The sequence below is a fragment of the Chiloscyllium plagiosum genome, unplaced genomic scaffold (genome assembly GCF_037043375.1).
Source record: "Chiloscyllium plagiosum isolate Xiang-an unplaced genomic scaffold, Cpla_swu_hap1 HiC_scaffold_32, whole genome shotgun sequence".
Lineage (NCBI taxonomy): Eukaryota > Metazoa > Chordata > Chondrichthyes > Orectolobiformes > Hemiscylliidae > Chiloscyllium > Chiloscyllium plagiosum.
In genome coordinates, this window is record NW_028270170.1 from 43,104,990 (window position 1) to 43,125,507 (window position 20,518).

Sequence of the window (20,518 nt, forward strand, 5' to 3'; positions counted from 1 at the left end):
TACCACCGTGCCACCGTTTCTTTTTGCATGCGTTCTTGAATAGAGGCACATTTGCTCCATTCTTCTGGGACCTCACCTGTGGCTAACGATGATGCAAATACATCAGCCTGGGCCCCCACAATTTCTTCTCTAGCCTCTTGCAGTGTTCTTGGATATGTCTGGTCAGGACCAGGAGATTTATCCACCTTCATACATTCTAATACACCCAACACCCGCCTCTATGTGATATTGTCTGTCACCAAAATATCACCACTAACTGCCCAAGTTCCCAAGTCTTCATGTCTTTCTCCACAGTAAACACAGAGGAGATTTATTCATTGGGGACCTTGCCCATCTCCTGTGGTTCCACACATACATGTCTACTTTGGTCCTTAAGAGGTCCTATACTCTCTTTAGGTATTCTTTATCCTTTAATGTACTTAAAGAACCTCTTTGGATTCAGCCTAATTTTCTCAGCCAAGGTTATCGTGTGCCCCCTTTAATTTCCTTCTTCAGTACACTCCTGTATCCCCTATATACCTCCAGGGATTCCCTAGATTACAAGTGGCTGTACTGAGTCATGCTTCTTTTTTTCTGGTCAAAGTCTCAATATCTCTTGTCTTCCAGGGTTCCCTACCCCTGCCCAACTTGCCCTTCTCCCTCACAGGAACATATAGACATTGAACTCTAGCTACCTCACTTTTAAAGGCCTCCTGCTTACCAGAGATCCCTTTGCCTGTAAGCAAACTACTCCAGTCAACCCCTACAAGCTCCTGTCTAATACCATCAGAATTTGCTTTGCCCTAATTTAGAACTTAATCATTTCACATTTTTTCTACAACGGGCTAATTTGTAGGAAGAAATGCTATGTGATGTGAATAACAGAAACTAATGGATTTTTATACTTCAATTCCTGGAAATTTCCATTTAATAAAGTACCATATCAAAAAATATTGTAGAAAATAAAGTCACATGGGGGCCACATATTAGCATGGATGGAAGATTGATTGACTAGCAGAAAACAGAAAGAAGGCATAAGTAGTCTCTTTCTGGTTAGAAAATGTAATGAGTGATGTGTCATGGGGATCAGTGCTGAGGCTTCAACTTTTTACAAACTGTACAAATGTTTTGGATGAATGATCTGAAGTATGGTTGCAAATATTGCTGATGAAATAAAGATAGGTAGAAAAGTAAGTTGTGAAGAGAACATGAAGAGACTACCTAGAGATATAACTGAATGGGCGAAGATCTGGCAAATGTGGGAAAATATGAATTGTTCATTTTATCTAAATGGTGAGAGATTGCTGAGCTCTGAGATGCAGAGGATCGCAGTGTTCATGCATTAATCACAAAACATTAGCATGCAGGTACAGCAAGTAACCTGGCAAAGTAAAAGCTAACTTTATTATGGAATTGAATACAGTGTTGCTTCAGTTATAGAATGCATTGGTAAGGCCAATCTGAAAAAACTAGGTATATTATTGGTCTCCAAATTTAAGGAAGGATGTAAGTGTGTTGGAGGAAGTTCAGAGAAGGTTTACTAGACTGACTGGCCAGGGTGTCTTCTGAAGAGAAGTTGTAAGGTTAGGTTTGTAGCTATTGCCAGTTATAAAAGTAACTGGCAACTTGATTGAAACAACAAGGTTCCATGGGTTCTTGACAGGATGTTTCATCTTTGGAAGAATTTAAAACTAGTATTCACCAACATAATTCAGAGATAAGTCTCTCAGAAAGCAGAGAGTTGGAATAAGGAGGGCATTTTCATAGTGGCAACCTATAACTTTATTATGGAATTGAATACAGATGTGCCACAGGAATCACTACTGGGGCCACTATTATTAACAATAAATATTAATGACTTTGATGAGGGAAGTGAATATATCATCCCTAAGTTTGTAGACAACACAAAAAGTAAGTGGGAGGGCAGGTATTGGGGATGATACAAGAAGTTTGGAGGGATATGGGCTGGGTGCTGGCAGGTGGGACTAGATTGGGTTGGGATATCTGGTTGGCATGGATGAGTTGGACCAAAGGGTCTGTTTCTATGCTGTAATCTCTATGACTCTAAGTCTACATATGGAGACAGACAGGTTAAGTGAATGGGCAAAATCTTGGCAATTTGTGGGATTGATGGAATATTGTGGGAAAACGAGAGGTCATGCACTTTGTCAGTGTCAGGAGGAATTGAAGAGCTGAATATTATTTCAATGGAGAAAGACTGCAGAAAGCTACAGAACAGAGATTTGGGAATCCTCATGCATGGATCACAAAAGCGAGCATCCAAGTTCAGTAGGTAATAGGGAAGGCAAATGTGGCTTTTAGTTGAAAGGGAATGAAATATAAAAATAGTGAGGTTTTCTAAAACAATACTTGTATTTCCATTGGAATACTGTGAACCGTTTGGGTCCATTTATCAAAGGAAAGATATACTGTCATTAGAGGCAATACAGAGAAGCTTACGAGGCTGATCCTGAGCATGAAGAGATTTCCTTATGAGAAGTTGAATTGGTTAGGCCGATACTCACTAGACTTTAGTCCTTATTTAAATATATAAGATTCTCAGGGGGGGGTTGATAAGTAAAAGTGCAGAAGTTGTTTCTCCTTGCGGGACAGTCTTGTACCACAGGACATAATCTCAGAGTAAGGATTTATCCATTTAAGACAGATGAGGAGAATTCTTTCCTCTCAGAGGGTACTGAATCCATGGAATTCTTTATTGTAGAGGATTGTTGAGGTTCGGTCATTAAGTATATTCAAAGCTGAGATAGACCTTAATGCAGTCTTTGACATTAAGCCTATCAGAACCATTGCTATATACAACACTGCTGAGCTGTATTGAGTTGGAAGCAGTTAGCACCAGGAAGGAATGGTAACATTTAAATGCTATGCTGCCATAGACTAAGGAGAACTGTGGACATGCAGGAGACCTGTAAGCAAAGGAGCTGGAGAAAGAAGGCCCAAATACAGATATAAAGAGAAAATAAATAGAGACTAAAAGAGAAACATGTTCAGAGAATCAATTCCAGAAAAGGTTTAATTTTTCTTTTCAGCAGATAAAGACATTTGCTGCATGAGCAAAGTCATTTGCTCTTGGAAGTAATGTGCAAAGACACAAAAGAATTGGCCAAGCCGTGAACTAGTGTCTATTGATTGGTCATTTGAAGGGGTACTCTGCAAACCACCAGGAGTAACCTGAACTGGAGGAGAGAGGGATCTCAGAACTGTTTCTCACTGTAAGTGAATAATTAGAGCTGATAAATTGAAAGGCGAAATCTATTACTATATAGGACTCCTGATCTACCTGTAGGAATAAAGAACATCACATCATAGAACTGTGCAGCTACATTATGCTACATTTTGAGAATTGTGGTGGATGTGCTTGTGGTTGTTTCTATTGTATCTTTCTTGTATCAATTATTTATTTAGCTTTCTATACAATGTATCATTTGTACATTTATGTATAAGTACGTTTGTTCTGGTTCACATTTCAGTAAAAACTATAACAAATGGTATTTTCTGTATACATTTGTTGATTTAGAAACCATTCATTAAATTCAGTGTTTTTGGCTTACCCATCTGGATTGTAAATGTCATCTTGACAACTAAGCATTCCCTAAAAGTGTATTTTTCTGTGGTTAGTTTTCCTTGTAATATCAAGGAGTCATTTGCAGTGGATCTCTCCTCTGTCTCTCTAAATGTACTTTATAGCACAAAAGATAATATTGATATCACTCAAATAAGCCTTGTCTCTTCTTAGACTGTAAGTTCAGTAATGGGCTATCGCTAATAATCTTTAATCCTTTGCTTAAAATTCATAAACCGGTGTTATGAACAATTGGGGAATATTTATTACCTTGCATTTGATGAAATTGTAAACCTGCTTGGAGCTTGTTTTCTGAAGTGGAACTTCTCACAACAAGAAATGTGCATTATGAGTTTGCAGAATGGGTTTAATTCACCTGGTTCATGATCTCCGGGAATTTCTGGAGGAGAATAGGTGTAAAGGGAGCATTCTCTGATTGCTCAGATGTGACAAGTGCTTTTCAAACCTTTCAGCATTAATTGATTTGGATGAAGGAATAGAAGTTTGCAGAATGTAAATTTTCTGAGCCCCTGAGTTAGAAGGGGAAGTTATATGCGAGAAAATAATTACAAAAGGTCATTGACAGACTTAATGAATGGGCAAAAATACAGAAAATGGAATTCAATTTGGCTCCATGTTGGGTTACTTTGGATCCCTGATTGACTGAAATATTTTATAAATGGTGAGAAACCAGAAGTGTAGAAGAGTAAAAAGATTTGCGATTTCAGTGACATAAATCAGTTAATACATTAAAAAGACTAATGGTATAGAAACATGCTACACTGAAGGTGTTAATTCAGCCCATTATTGTTCTAGTAGCTTTCAAAAGTCAGGTGACACCAGGTTGTAGTCTAACAGCCTTATTTGAAATCACAAGCTTTCAGAGTGCTGCTCCTTCGTCAGATAAAGTGGAAGGAAGCATACAGGTGCAGAATTTTTATGCAGAGAAATAATAGTAAAATAATCCAGGTGTTAGACTTGGAAGTAGGTGAGCACTTTGGTGATAGTGATCACAATTCTGTTATGTTTACTTTAGTGATAGAAAGGGATAGGTGTATACCACTGGGCAAGAGTTACAGCTGGGGGAAAGGCAATTACAATGCGATTAGGCAAGATTTAGGAAGCATAGGATGGGGAAGGAAACTGCAGGGGATGGGCACATTAGAAATGTGGAGCTTATTCAAGGAAAAGCTCCTGAGTGTCCTAGATAAGTATGTACCTATCAGACAGGGAGAAAGCTGTAGAGCGCGGGAGCCATGGTTTACGAAGGAAGTGGAATCTCTGGTCAAGAGGAAGAAGAAGGCTTATGTTAGGATGAGATGTGAAGGCTCAGTTAGGGCACTTGAGGGTTACAAGGTAGCCAGGAAAGACCTAAAGAGAGAGCTCAGAAGAGCCAGGAGGAGACATGAAAAATTGTTGGCGGATAGGATCAGGGTAAACCCTAAGGCTCTCTATAGGTATTTAAGGAATAAAAGAATGATGAGAGTAAGATCAGGGCCAATCAAGGATAGTAGTGGGAAGTTGTTTGTGGAGTCAGAGGAGATAGGGGAAGCATTAAATGAATATTTTTCGACAGTATTCACTTTAGAAAACGACAATGTTGTTGAGGAGAATACTGAGATACAGGCTACTAGACTAGGTGGGATTGAGGTTCACAAGGAAGAGGTATTAGAAATCCTGCAGAGTGTGAAAATAGATAAATCCCCTGGGTCAGATGGGATTTATCCTAGAATCCTCTGGGAAGCCAGGGAGGAGATTGCCGAGCCTTTGGCATTGATCTTTAAATCATCATTGTCTACAGGAATAGTGCCAGAAGACTGAAGGATAGCAAATGTGGTTCCCCTGTTCAAGAAGGGGAGTAGAGACAACCCTGGTAATTATAGACCAGTGAGCCTTACTTCAGTTGTTGGTAAAGTGTTGGAAAAGGTTATAAGAGATAGGATTTATAATCATGTAGAAAAGAATAATTTGATTAGGGATAGTCAGCACGGTTTTGTGAAAGGTAGGTCGTGCCTCACAAACCTTATTAAGTTTTTTGAGAAGGTGACCAAACAGATAGATGAGAATAAACTGGTTGATGTGGTGTATATGGATTTCAGCAAGGCATTCGATAAGGTTTCCCACAGTAGGCTATTGTACAAAATGCGGAGGAATGGGATTGTGGGAGATATAGCAGTTTGGATCAGTAATTGGCTTGTTGAAAGAAGACAGAAGGTGGTGGTTGATGGGAAATGTTCATCTTGGACTTCAGTTACTAGTGGTGTACCGCAAGGGTCGGTGTTGGGTCCACTGCTGTTCGTCATTTTTATAAATGACCTGGATGAGAACGTAGAAGGGTGGGTTAGTAAATTTGCAGACAACATTACTGTCGGTGGAGTGTGGATAGTGACAAAGGATGTTGTAGATTACAGAGAGACATAGATAAGCTGCAGAGCTGGGCTGAGAGGTGGCAAATGGAGTTTAATGTGGACAAGTGTGAGGTGATTCACTTTGGTCAGAGTAACCGGAAAGCAAAGTACTGGGCTAATAGTAAGATTCTTGGTAGTGTAGATGAGCAGAAAGATCTCGGTGTCCAGGTACACAGATCCTTGAAAGTTGCCACCCAGGTTGACAGGGTTGTTAAGAAGGCATACAGTGTTTTAGCTTTTATTAATAGAGGGATCGAGTTCCGGAACCATGAGGTTATGCTACAGCTGTACAAAACTCTGGTGCAGCTGCACTTGGAGTATTGTGTACAGTTCTGGTCACCGCATTATAAGAAGGATGTGGAAGTTTTGGAAAGGGTGCAGAAGATATTTACTAGGATATTGCCTGGTATGGAGGGAAGGTCTTTCGAGGAAAGGCTGAGGGACTTGAGGCTGTTTTCGTTGGAGAGAAGAAGGTTGAGAGGTGCCGTAATAGAGACATATAAGATAATCAGAGGGTTAGATAGGGTGGACAGGGAGAGCCTTTTTCCAAGTACAGTAGCGCCTCGACATACGAATGACCCCGTTCACGAACAAATCAGTTTACGAACAGTATTGTACAAAATTTTGCTTCAACATACGTACAAAATTCAAGGTACGAACGAAGGTACGAGCGCAAAAAGCCCGTGTGCGACGACGTGGTTTCATTGTTCTGCTTTTCTATGCGCTTGTTGAACACAAAAGCTCTCGGGCCCCCGGTGATCTCATTCAGTTCGTCTTTGGCGTGTGCGCTGTGAACACTATCCGAACAATGGGAAAAATTGATTCAGTTCGCGAACTTTTCATTTCGCGAACCGGGTCGCAGAACGGATTAAATTCGTAAGTCGAGGTGCTACTGTATAGTGACAGGAAGCATGAGGGGGCATACCTTCAAATTGAGGAGTGATAGATATAGGACAGATGTTTCCTCCGGGTGCTCCGGTTTCCTCCCACAGTCCAAAAATGTATAGGTTAGGTGAATTGGCCATGCTAAATTGCCCATAGTGTTAGGTGCAGAGGTAAATGTAGGGGAATGGATCCGGGTGGGTGCGCTTCAGCGGGTTGGTGTGGACTTGTTGGGCTGAAGGACCTGTTTCTACACTGTAAGTAATCTAATCTAATCATATCAGCAAGATCATGCAGATGCCATGACAATGGATGCATGGACACTGCACCACAATTGCCAGACAGGAGTGTTCCCTCCCAGTTGGGGAACATTTCAGTAGTCAAGGACATTCAATTCCTGATCTTCAGTTAAGAATCCTCCAAGGTGGCCTTCAAGGTACACAACAACACAGAATTGCAGAGCAGGAACTGATAGCCAAGTTTCGTACCCACGAGAACAGCCTCAACCGTGATCTGCAGTTCATATCATGTAATCCCAATATATTGTTCTGTGTAAAATCTTCCTTACTTTGCTGTTTTGTCCCCATCACCTTGATATCTTGTTATTCTCTGTCTACCTTAATTAGATTGTATAGTTTTGGATTACTTGTTACTTTGGTTGGACTCTCATCATGTAACTCTTACACCTACCATATTTGGTTTGTCTCTAGCACCACCTTATTTTTGATTTCTTGCAATTATTAATTGGTTCATAGATCTTCTCTTCACTTGCTATTCAACTGTTGACACTTTACTCACACTATCTGACACTTTTGATCACCTGCAAAGCATTGTTATTCAGCCTGTCCACATTCACACTATTTGTATTTATCTTTTGACACTCTTAATTACCTGGATTATTTTACCATTATTTCTCTGCATAAAAATTCCGTGCCTGTGTGCTTTCCTCCACTTCAGCTGATGAAGGAGCAGCATACTGAAAACTCAGACGTAACATGATAGCAGGTTATAGTCTAGCGGGCTTATTTGAAATCACAACTTTGTCCATCCTATTCCAACACTGACATTTCCATATCATTTCTAGCTCTTTGCGAGAAAATTCTAGATGCGTTGTTCTTTCTCTATTGAGTTATTCTCTTTCAAGTTATTTATACAATTTCTTATGAAAGTGGCTTATGACATTGTTTCACCATCTTTTCAGGCAGCACATTCCAGATCATAACAACTCTTCACATTAAAACAAAATCCTTAAATCATCTCTGGTTCTTTTCACATCTCTGGTTTACCTTAAATCCGAACCTTTTGGTTACTGACTCTTCCCCAAACTGACTCTTCTGCCAGTGGCAAATGTTTGTTCCTTGATTTTCTACTAAACCCTTCAAACTTTTGATAATTCAAATTAAATATCCCATTAACTGTTTTTGATCAAAGCAGAATAAGCCCAACTTCTTCAAACTCTTCATGGAACTGAATCACCTAGCCTTGGTATCATTACAGTAAATCTCCATTGTACTCTCTCCAAGGCCCTCATATCCCTTCCAAAGTGCAGTGCCAAGTTTTAGACAGTGCTTAAACAGAAGCTGGATGAATAATGTATAAATGTTTAACACATTTTCCTTGCTTTTGTATTAGCAAAGCTAAAAGTTCCAGCCTTCTCAACTTGGTATTTTAAAAACTGTAAGTTGTAAATCTGCAAGGCTCTTCACACTTTGGGTAGCATGGTTAGCACTGCTGTCTCACAGTACCAGGGATCTGGATTCAACTCCAACGTCAGGTGTAAAGTTTGCATGTTCTTCCCATATCTATGTAGTAGGTTTATCCAGGTGCCCAGTTTCTTCACACAGTCCAAAGATGTGCAAATTAGATGGATTGGCCATGCTAAATTGTGCATAATGTCCAGGGATGTGTAGGCTAGTGGATTAGCCATGGGAAATGCAGGGTTATGGGGATAAGGTTGGGTTCTGGGTGGGAGGCTTTTCTGAGGATTGGTGCAGACTCGATGGGCCAAATGGCTCCTTCTGAACTATAGAGATCCTATGGTTCTATAATTTAAAATTGGCCTAAATATTGTCTCTCCTCATTCCTTCTTCAAGAGTGCTACATGATTTCCTATTTCATCAGGCTAGGTCATCCAGATTTTGTTACTAACCTACTCATTGCTTACTATATTTATGAATCATGTGTAAATTTTGAAATGATGGCCAATATGTCCTCAATGATGGAAGAGCCCAGCATATCAATGCAAAAGATTAGGCTGATCACAGCAATCTTCAGCCATAAGTGCCAAGTGGATGATCCATCTCAGCATCCTCCACTGGTCCCCAGCATCACAGATGACAATCTTTGATTCACTCCATGTGATACCAAGAAATAGTTGGAGACTGGATGCTGGAGACTGGCTCTTACAACATTCTGGCAATAGTACTGACGAGTTGTGCTGCAGAACTTGCCACTCCTGTGGTCGAGCTCTTCCAGTACAGTTGCAATACTGGCATCTAACCAACGATATGGAAAACTGCCCAGGTACATCCTGTACATAAAAACCAGGACAAATCCAACCCAAACAATTATCGCTCTCGATCATCAGTAAAGCAGTAGAAGGTGTCATCAAAAGTGCTATCAAGCAGCATCTGCTCAACAATAACTTGCTCAGTGATGCCCAGTTTGGGTTCTGCAAGGGCACTTGGCTCCTGACCTCATTGGACATGGACAAAAGAGCTGAATTCCAGAGGTGAGATGAGACTGACAGCTCTTGACATCAAGGCTGCATTTGACCGAGTGTGGCATCAAGGAGCCTTCGCAAAATTGGGATCAATGGGCATCCAAGGGCTTTTTGAAGTCATAGATGGCAAGTAAGAAGATGGTTGTGGTTGTTGAAGGTCAGTCATCCCAAATCTGCAGGAGTTCCTCAGGTTAGTGTCCCATGCCCAATCATCTTCACCTGTTTCAATGACCTTCCCTCCATCATTATGACAGAAGTGGGGAAGTTCGTTGATGATTGTGCAATGTTCAGCCCCATTCACAGCTCCTCAGATCGATATCTCCAATCAACTAACAGCACACCTTTGCACTTCAGTGCTGTACTTTGGAGTGCACCAGCAACTTTCATTCTGATACTGTAATGTATTTCATTACAAGACAATATGGACATTCTGTGTACAAGGCCAGGTGTCCAGCTCGTGACTGGATCAGGCTGCATCTCAAGGATCCTTGCTTGCTCTTTTAATGCTTTTTCACTTTGTGCCAACTGGGATGTTGTGCTATGTAAATCTCACAGCTGCACTAGGTGAAAGAACAAAGAAAAAAGAAAATTTACAGCCCAGGAACAGGCCATTTGACCCTCCAAGCCTGAGCCGATCAAAAATACTGTCTAAACCTGTCGCCCAATTCCTAAGCATCCGTATCCCTCTGCTGCCCACCTACTCATGCATCTGTCCAGACACATCTTATATGAATCGACCATGCCTGCCTCTACCATCTCTGCTGGCAACGTGTTCCAGACACTCACCACTCTCTGTGTAAAGTACTTGCCATGTGTATTCCCCTTAAACTTTTCACCTCTCACCTTGAAAGCGTGCCCTCTCATTATTAAGTTCTTCACCCTGGGAAAAAGCTTATCTCTATCTACCCTGTCTATACTCTTCATGATTTTGTAGACCTCAATCAGGTCCCCCCAATCTCCTTTTTTCTAATGAAAACAAACCTAACCTACTCAACCTCTCTTCATAGCTAGCACCTTCCATACCAGGCAACATTCTCATAAACCTTCTCTGCGCCCTCTCCAAAGCATCCACATCCTTCGTAGTGGGCGGCACGGTGGCACAGTGGTTAGCACTGCTGCCTCGCAGCGCCAGAGACCCGGGTTCAATTCCCGACTCAGGCGACTGACTGTGTGGAGTTTGCACGTTCTCCCCGTGTCTGCGTGGGTTTCCTCCGGGGGCTCCGGTTTCCTCCCACAGTCCAAAGATGTGCAGGTCAGGTGAATTGGCCATGCTAAATTGCCCGTAGTGTTAGGTAAAGGGGTAAATGTAGCGGTATGGGTGGGTTACGCTTCGGCGGGTCGGTGTGGACTTGTTGGGCCGAAGGGCCTGTTTCCACACTGTAAGTAATCTAATCTAATCCTTTTGGTAATGTGACGACCAGAACTGTACACAGTATTCTAAACGGGGCCGAACCAATTTCTTGTACAATTTTAACATGACCTGCCAGCTCTTATACTCAATACCCTGTCCAATGAAGGCAAGCATACCATATGCCTTATTGACCACTCTATCCATGTGCAGCCACCTTCAGGGTAAAATGGACCTGCACTCCCAGATATCTTTGCTCATCAACTTTTCCCAAGGCTCTTCTGTTCATTGTATAATTCTCTCTAGAATTAGACTTGCCTAAATGCATCACCTCACATTTGTCTGGATTGAACTCCATCTGCCACCTTTCCGCCCAACTCTCCAGTCTATCTATATTCTCCTGTGTTCTTTGACAGTCCCTTATGCTTTCTGCTACTCCACCAATCTTTGTGTCATCTGCAAACTTGCTGATCATACCAACATGCCCTCTTCCAGATCATTTATGTATATCACAAACAACATTGGCCCCAACACTGATCCCATTGGAACAAGACTGGTCACCTTTCTCCATTTCGAGAAACTCCCTTTAACTACTACTCTCTGTCTCCTGTTGCTCAACCAGTTCTTTATCCACCTAGCTAGAACACCCTGCACACCATATCTCTTCACTTTCTCCATTAGTCTACCATGGGGAACCTTATCAAACGCCTTACTAAAGTCTATGTATATGACATAAACAGCCCTTCCTTCATCTATCAACTTGGTCACTTACTCAAAGAACTCTATTAAGTTGGTAAGGCACGATTTCCCCCGCACAAAACAATGTTGCCTATTACTGGTAAGCCCATTCTTTTCTAAGTATAAATAGATTTTATCCATCAGTACCTTCTCCAGCAACTTTCCCACCATTGACATCAGGCTCACTGGTTTGTAGTTATATCCCTACTACCCTTCTTGTACAGGATATCCAGAATATCCCTACTACCGTTCTTGTACAGGGGAACAATATGAGCAACCTTCCAGTCTTCCGGCACCTCACCTGTACTTAAGGATGTCACAAAGATATCTGTTAGGGCCCCAGCTATTTCCTCTCTCGCCTCCCTCAGCAACCTGGGATAGATCCCATTCGGTCCTGGGGATTTGTCCACCTTAATAACCTCTAGCCTTGCCAACATATTTGCCCTACTTATGTCAACATGATCCAGACTAATCAAACTTCTATCTCTAATCTCAACATTCATCATGTTCCTCTCCTCAGTGAACATTGATGCAAAGTAATCATTCAGAATCTCACCCATTCGACACACAGCCTTCCTTCATTATCCTTTAGTGGACCAATTCTTTCTCTTGTTACCCGCTTGTTTCTTATATAAGAATAAAATGCTTTGGGATTCTCCTGAATTCTGCTCGCTAAAGCTATTTCATGACCTCTTTTAGCCCGCTTGATTCCTCACTTAAGACTGGTCTTTAAGACTCTTCCAATATTCCTCCGGAGCCCATTCTGTTCTTTGCTGCCTGGACCTTATGTACGCATCCCTTTACCTCTTGGCTAGTCGTACAATTTCTCCTGCCATCCACGGTTCATGAATCTTGCCTTTCCTATCCTTTGCCTTCAATGGGCCATGCCTATCCTGCACTACCTTTAACCTATCTTTGAAAACCTCCCACATATCAAATATTGACGTTCCCTTCGCTAGTACGTGAAAAACACACTGGGTTAACTCCAAGCATGTGCCTTTGCCTAGACACCTAAAGGGGGTAGACCTCAGTGAAGTCAAGGGAGTCAGTCTTCAGTTAAAAGTCCTGCTCAGTAAGTCAAGGGCAGCATCGTCTACCATTCCAGGGGCTTGAGCATGGTCAGCCAGCTATTTGGGGTGGTCACGATGAGGATCCTCTCATTGCAGTTGATGAGAAGTTGAAGGTCCGACGCATCTTCAGCACATCTTCAATCCTCATTTGCAAACTGCTGGCACATCTGCACTGCAAATTGTTGTCTGTTAACTTCACCTTATTGACTAGGTTCTATACTTGAATTAGCCCCCCCGAGATTGCTTTACTGGTGAATCCTCTATGTTTCATTTCTCAATTATACTTACAGAGCATTATTCCTTCCTTGAAATGATCTCTGTCACTTGAAAGGTGAAGAAAGGTGAACATTTACATTGACTTTCAGCTTCTCAGCATCTTAGAGTCAAAGAGTCATAACATTTTACAGCATGGAGGCAGGTCCTTTGGCCCAAACTAGTCCATACTGACCCAAAGTTTCCATCAACGCTAACCTCATTTCCCTGTATTTGGCCTACATCCATAAATGGTATTTGTCAAAATGCCTTTTAAATGTTGTCAATGTATTTACCTCAACCACTTCCGCCAGCAGCTCATTCCATATGTGCACTACCCTTTGTGTAAAAAACGTTGCCCCCAAGTTCTCTTTTATTCTTTCCCCTCTAACCTTTAACTGATGCCCTCTAGTCCTCGATTCCCCAGAACTGGGAAAAAGACTGACCCTATCCAAGCCACTTCAATAAGATCCCCCCCTCAGTCTCCTATACTCCAAAGAAAATTTCCTAGCCTGTCTAACCTCTTCCTATAACTGATGAAGGGCTTTTACCTGGAACATTGATTTGTCTGCTCCTCGGATTCTCCTGACTTGCTGTGCTTTTCCAGCACCACACTCTCAAGTATAACTCAGACCATTGAGTCCTGGCAACATCCTTGTAAATTTCTTCAGTTTAATAACATCTTTTCCATAGCAAGGTGACTAAAACTGACCATGATATTCCAAGTGTGGCCTCACCAAAGTCCTGTACAACTGCAACATAACTTTTCAACTTCTATACTCTCTGTCCTGATTGAAGGCCACTGTGCCAAAAGCCTTCATCACTGACCTGTCTACCTGTGAATCCACTTTCAGAGAACTGTGCATCTAAACTCCGAGATCCCTCTGTTCCACTACAATACTTAAGGCCCTCCCATTCACCATGAAACTCCTACCTTGATTTGACTTTCCAAAATGCAAGACCTCACATTTATCTCCATTAAACTCCATTTGCCATTTCTCTGGCTATTTACCAGTTGATCAAGGTCCTGCTGCAATTACTGATCACCTTCGTCACTGTCCATAACATCTCCTATTTTAGTGTCATCTGCCAACTTACTAATCATGCCCTGTACATTTTCATCCAAATCATTGATATAGATAACAAACAGCAACATGCCCAGTACCAATCCCTGGGCACTCCACTATTTACATGTCTCCAGTCTGACAATCATCCTTCTACTATTACCCTCTGCTACCTACATCAAGCCAATTGTTTATCCAATTTGCCAGCTCCCCCAGAATTCCATGCGATCTAACCTTCCAGAGCGGCTTACCATGTCGAATCTTATCAAAGGCCTTACTGAAATCCACATTGACTATGTCCACCACTCTGCCCTCATCAACCTCCCTCATCAAAGAGCTCTAACAAATTTGCGAGGTATGATCTCCCCTGCACAAAGCCATGCTGACTATTCCTAATCAAATCCTGTCTTTCCAAATGCATGTATATTGTGACAATGCTGTTTCTTTAACAAGGTTATGGTGTCCTTTTTGCTCAGATAGATCATGAAAGACACAGACTCCAAAAAGTTTTAAGTTAAAGGGTTTTAGGGCAAGTTTGATTATAGCTAAGAGATACTGCCTCAGGCAACAGACTTTCAGGTTTTTGAAAAAAAAACACTTGTACAATGAAAAGGGAGTAGCTAGTACTCTCAGCTCAGGTTTACTCTTTGGTTTGGTTTTAGCACAGTGGCATTGTAAAAGCTGCTAGACCCAAAGAAGCAGGTCCAGGCTGATCTCCCTCCCTCCCTGACATCTCTCCTGTAAGATCCCATGTTTGATTTTTCCTTCTGTTCCAAGTGATGTTATTGGGGTTGTTGGAAATAGCATCACTAAATTGAGATAATCATTGTTTTTTCAGATGGGTTGAGTTATTCTGTATTCTGCTCCCTTTTGTTTGTGTTTTATTTTGTAAATAAATTATGTTATGTTTAAAACTAAGTGGATTGACTAGCTGCATCCCTCCTGGAATATTCACATTACACCTTCTTAAAAAACTGACAAAGTTATGATCTTGGGCTACTTTCTTGAAGTGGTTTGAGGGGAGGATAGAGACTAGATTAGACTGGTGCTGGAAAAGCACAGCAGTTCAGGCAGCATCGAGGAGCAGTAAAATCTACGTTTCGAGCAAAAGCCCTTCATCAGGAATACAGGCAGAGATTCCCACCCCCGCCCTCCTCTCATTTATCTCTCCACCCTTCAGGCTCTCTGCCTGTATTCCTGATGAAGGGCTTTTGCCTGAAATGTCGATTTTACTGCTCCTTGGATACTGCCTGAACTGCTGTGCTTTTCCAGCACCACTCTAATCTGGACTCTGGTTTCCAGCATCTGCAATCATTGTTTTTACCGAGGTGTTTTGAGGGGGTCTGGCCTTGTCCATAACAATATCTTATCCCTGACAATCTTCTCAAGTAACTTTCCTACAACAGATGTGAGGCTTAACTGTCTATAATTCCCAGGCTTTTCTTTGCAGCCCTTCTTGAATAAGAGCACAACATTCACTCCCCTTCAGTCTTCAGAACCTTATCCATGGCTAACAATGATGCAAAGATATCAGCCAGGGCCCTCGCAATTTCTTCTCTAGCCTTCTTGTATATATCTGGTCAGGACCAGGAGATTTATCCACCTTCATACATTCTCCTAATATGTCCAACACCTCCTCTGCTGTGATATGGACTGTCCCCAAGATATCACCACTGATTTGCCCAAGTTCCCAAGTCTTCATGTCTTCCTCCATGACAGACACAGAGGAGAAATATTCATTGCGGACCTCACCCATCACTGCAGTTCTACATATACATGTCAACTTCAGTCCTTGAGGGGTTCTAATCTGTCTCTGGTTATTCTTTTTCCTTTAATATACTTAAAGAACCTCTTTGCATTCATCCTAATCATCTCAGCAAAGGCTTTCTCGTGCCCCCTTTTTACCTTCCTGATTTACTTTTTTAGTAAACTCCCGTATACCTCCAGGGATTCCCTTGATTCAAGCTACCTTTACCTTATCCATACTTCCTCCTTTTTTTTGGTCAAAGAAGCAATAGGGTTCCCTATTCCAGGGTTCCCTCTTCCTATCAACCTTGCCTCTCACCCTCAGAAGAACATATAGATCTTGAACTCTAGCTATCTCACTTTTGAAGGCCTCTCAACTGCTGGAGGTCCCTTTTGCCTGCAAACAAACTACTCCAATCACCGGCACGGTGGCACAGTGGTTAGCACTGCTGCCTCACAGCGCCAGAGACCCGGGTTCAATTCCCGACTCAGGCGACTGACTGTGTGGAGTTTGCACATTCTCCCTGTGTCTGCGTGGGTTTCCTCCGGGTGCTCCTGTTTCCTCCCACAGTCCAAAAGATGTGCAGGTCAGGTGAATTGGCCATGCTAAATTGCCAATTCACCATAGTGTTAGGTAAGAAGGGGTAAATGTAGGGGTATGGGTGGGTTGCGCTTCGGCGGGTCAGTGTGGACTTGTTGGGCCGAAGGGCCTGTTTCCATACTGTAAGTAATCTAAAAAAAAAACCCTGCAAGATCCTGTCTAATTCCATCAAAATTCACCTTGCCCCAATTTAGAACTTGAACCTGTGAACCAGTTTTGTCCCTCTCCATAACTACTTTAAAATTAATAGAGCTATGGTCACTGTCAACTCGGTCACCTCTCCTGCCCTAGTTCCCAAGATTAGGTCAAGTTTTGCCCTTCCTAAGTAGGACCATCTTTATACTGCTTGAGGAAAGTTTCCTGAATGCACTGAACAAGTTCCACCACATCTCAGCAGTTAACACTTTGGCAGTCCCAGTCTATGTTGAGAAAAATTTAAATCCCCTACTGTGACAAGCTATTGCTCCTGCAAATTCACGTTCCCTTACCAGCCCACTGCTCGTCCTGTAGATGACAGTCGGCCATGGTCAGAGAAGAACACTGGTTTGACGTCGATGGATCTGACCGAGAGCGCTCGGGACACAAACAGGTAATCTATCCTTGAGCGGATAGACACATCTGCAGAGGACAGGAACGACTTCACTCCTTACTCCAAGATGAGGGAAGGAGGGAACAACCAACGCCATGTTTAGGCTATAACTGCTCCTTGATACCCGATCCATGACAATCTGCTCTTCATTATAGGTGACTGTTTCCAGGCTGTAATTTATGCATCAAAGTGATGCCTCTCCCTCTCAACTACCCTCTGTTGGATGCGCTTCATGCCGCTGATCATGGAGGCTGTTGTTCTTCAGTGCAGATGACTGCTTCTAGACTCTATTATATGCGCCAAAGTGATGCTTCTATCTCTCAGTCACCTGCTGACAGTGCACTGGAGTCTGCCATCATGATTTGTTCCCCAGGCTGTGTTGCCAGTTGAATGACTCCAATTAAAATCTCATCAAAAGCTCAAATAAGATCATCTACTCATCAGTGGTTAGCACTGCTGCCTCACAGCACCAGGGACCTGGGTTCAATTCCAGCCTCAGACCACTGTCTGTGTGGAGTTTGCACATTCTCTGCCTGGGTTTCCTTGGGGTGCTCCGGTTTCCTCCCAGTCCAAAGATGTGCAGGTTAGGTGGATTGGATTTGCTAAATTGTCCATATTGTCCAGGCTAGATGGACCATTGATGAAGAGCTTATGCTCAAAGCCTCGATTCTCCTGCTCCTCCGATGCTGCCTGTGTGCTGTGTTTTGCCAGTATCACACTCTTTGACTCTGATCTCCATTAACTGCTGTCCTCACTTTCTCCCAGGCTAAGCCATGGGAAATACTGGGTTACTCCAGGAGAATGGGTCTGGTCAAAATGATCGTTGGAGGGGCAGTGTGGACAAATGGCCTGCCTCTATACTGTAGATTAGATTAGATTACTTACAGTGAGGAAACAGGCCCTTCGGCCCAACAAGTCCACACCTACCCGCCAAAGCAAAACCCACCCATACCCCTACATACCTCTTCACCTAACACTATGGGCAATTTAGCATGGCCAATTCACCTGACCTGCCCATCTTTGGACTGTGGGAAGAAACCGGAGCACCCGGAGGAAACCCACGCAGACACAGGAAGAACATGCAAACTCCACACAGTCAGTCGCCTGAGGCGGGAATTGAACCCAGGTCTCTGGTTCTGCGAGGCAGCAGTGCTAACCACTGTGTCACCGTACCCCCACTGTAAGAATTCTATGAAAAAAAGATTCATCATCATTTGTGTCACCTGACAAACTTGGCTGGATCTCGATGTCTCAGCTTTTCCACTCCTTAAAAGGAGTGGAAAACATTTTTGTCAACTTGATATAGTCATAGGTTTCCATCCTGCTGACACCATGAAATGATTCTTTCACGCCACAATACTAATCCCAGTGGATTCTGCCTTCTTTGGAGTCTGTCCTAATAAATCTTCTACCAGCCCCCTCCTGACTGGTCATTCACGGGTCTCCATTTAACACCCAATCTTGGTACCATCACCACTGACAGTGTAGCATTCCCACAATGTTGGTCTGAGAGCCAGTGCAAACGAGACTTTGTGTTAAAGTTTGACTGAATTCAAAGTGAGAGTCTGGGAAAAGGGAAACCAGAGAGCAATTTTACACTGGGATATTTGTGCCTAGTATGATGAGAACAGATATGATAATGAAATATCACAATGTTAGTGACAAATTTTCCATTTGTAAATTGCACAACAACTGCTGGATCAACAGAGGTTAAAATATCTTTCATTGAAAGATTTTGGCAATTACTCTCAAGTGTGTGGTATCTCTCACTGTGTGTGATCAAATTGTTGGGTCTCTAATCTTGTTGCCACGGCAGAACCATATATTGTCATGGCTGCTGCTTGCCTTCACTGCTCATGCTCCACAGTAGATCCTACCTCCCCAGTACCACTAATTGCGCACCTTCACCCAGTTAGGCGAATTAAACTTCGAGTTAACGCTGTGTTGAAGTGACCTAGAAATTATCCAGACATCAGGTTCTAAATCCCAAATTGAACATCAAGCCTTAGCAAGTAGTTTCTTCATCTGACTTTAGTTCAACAGTTCCATGTGAAACTCCATTGTTCAGTTGAAGAGTTTGTCCAAACATTGTCAAGTGATATAATAAAATGTTTCTCAGAAATAAATACTATACAAGCTGTCAGAATCATCTCATTTACAAATCCTCTGGACAAAATGCATTGGAAGTGTTCTGGTCTGAAAGCATATCGAGGAAGCAAGAATTATGGCGAGTTTTGGCAAGAATTATCCTTTTGTGTCTCAGTCTGTGAAATATCCCTGTTTGTCATCATGAAAGTATTGTGCCAGAGGAGGTGCTGAACTGTGACAGATAAATAATTAATGTGTTTTCAGTTTTAAAAAAATGTGGCTGAGAATTTATCGTGGAGGCGGTAACTTCTATGGCAGGGAAGTTATGTCCTCCTGCATAAGAAGCCACATTCCAATTTTATTCAGTTTGGATTATTAGTTGCCTGAAGTTGTAGCCTCTGAGGGGTGCCCACTGTTGGGACTGCAGCCAGTGTCAGGATTGAGCTGGCAATGGAGGTCAGGTGGCACATAAATGGGCTGGGCACATCTTGGTCAGTTAAGTGGGTGGGGGTGGAGTAGTGGTGCTGAAAATTATCCAGCAGTAGTGGCCAAGAGAGCCGTGAAAGGGACATGATGTGTGGAACAGAATGTCTTTACAAGCCCCACATCCCTCTCACTCTTATGTGCCTGGGTCACCCGGTTCCTAGAACAAGCTCGTAAACTCTCTTATCAGTTTATACTCTCTGTGTCACATGTTCTGCAATGTCATTACTGGGTCATTTATGACAGAAAATTAATAAACACGGAAGAAAGAAAATATTGACTTATGATACCTTTTCATACTGCCAGGCATCCCATAGTACTGTACAGCCAATTAGGATATTTTTGAAATGTCGGAACAGTTATAGGAAATGCAGCAGTTAGTTTAGATATAGGAAGCTCCCACAAAGAGCAGTGGCCTCTGTATTCCTTCATTCTCAGCATTACAATATTTCTTGAAGGGTCAGCCCTACTCCAGCACAACCTTGGAAAGTCAAAATTGTGTGAATGGACTGACTTTCAGAAGTTGGGAAGACACTGTTGGGAAAATTGTATTTTCTGATCTGAAATGGGGGATGTCCATCTTTGTGAAAATTCCATTCAAATGTCAGCCCCTATGACAGTGCAGTGCTCCTTCAGTGCTGTAGTGGAACATCACCCTATATTTTGTGCTCCAAACCCTGGACTGGGATCCTGGAATGGAGTGATACGATTGAAAGTGCAATCTTCAATGACCTGACTAATGGTTTACCTGGTTTGTCCCCATATGCCAATAGAAGCTTGGGGCAAGGAAGTACCACAGTGGCACCAGTAACTGCAGGTGGCCAACAGGATACATTGTCCCACATGGAGTCACATCCTGAGGAAGGAGACAAAAACGAATGTATTAATGAGCAGCAACACACACACTGCAGAGGAAAAACAGAAGAGAATGTCATCAGTGTTTATTATATTAATGTACAGTATAA

The 20,518-nt window shown here is 42.4% G+C and overlaps 1 protein-coding gene across 1 annotated transcript in view; it reads right to left on the reverse strand.

Moving 5' to 3' along the window:
• The window catches only part of LOC122539683 (vasoactive intestinal polypeptide receptor-like), a 149,972-nt gene that overhangs the window by 65,708 nt on the left and 63,746 nt on the right, over positions 1-20,518 (reverse strand). The window contains exon 3 of the mRNA XM_043674671.2: positions 20,302-20,409. Coding sequence (XP_043530606.2) covers positions 20,302-20,409 — 108 coding nt within the window. The remainder of the gene's footprint in view (positions 1-20,301; positions 20,410-20,518) is intronic.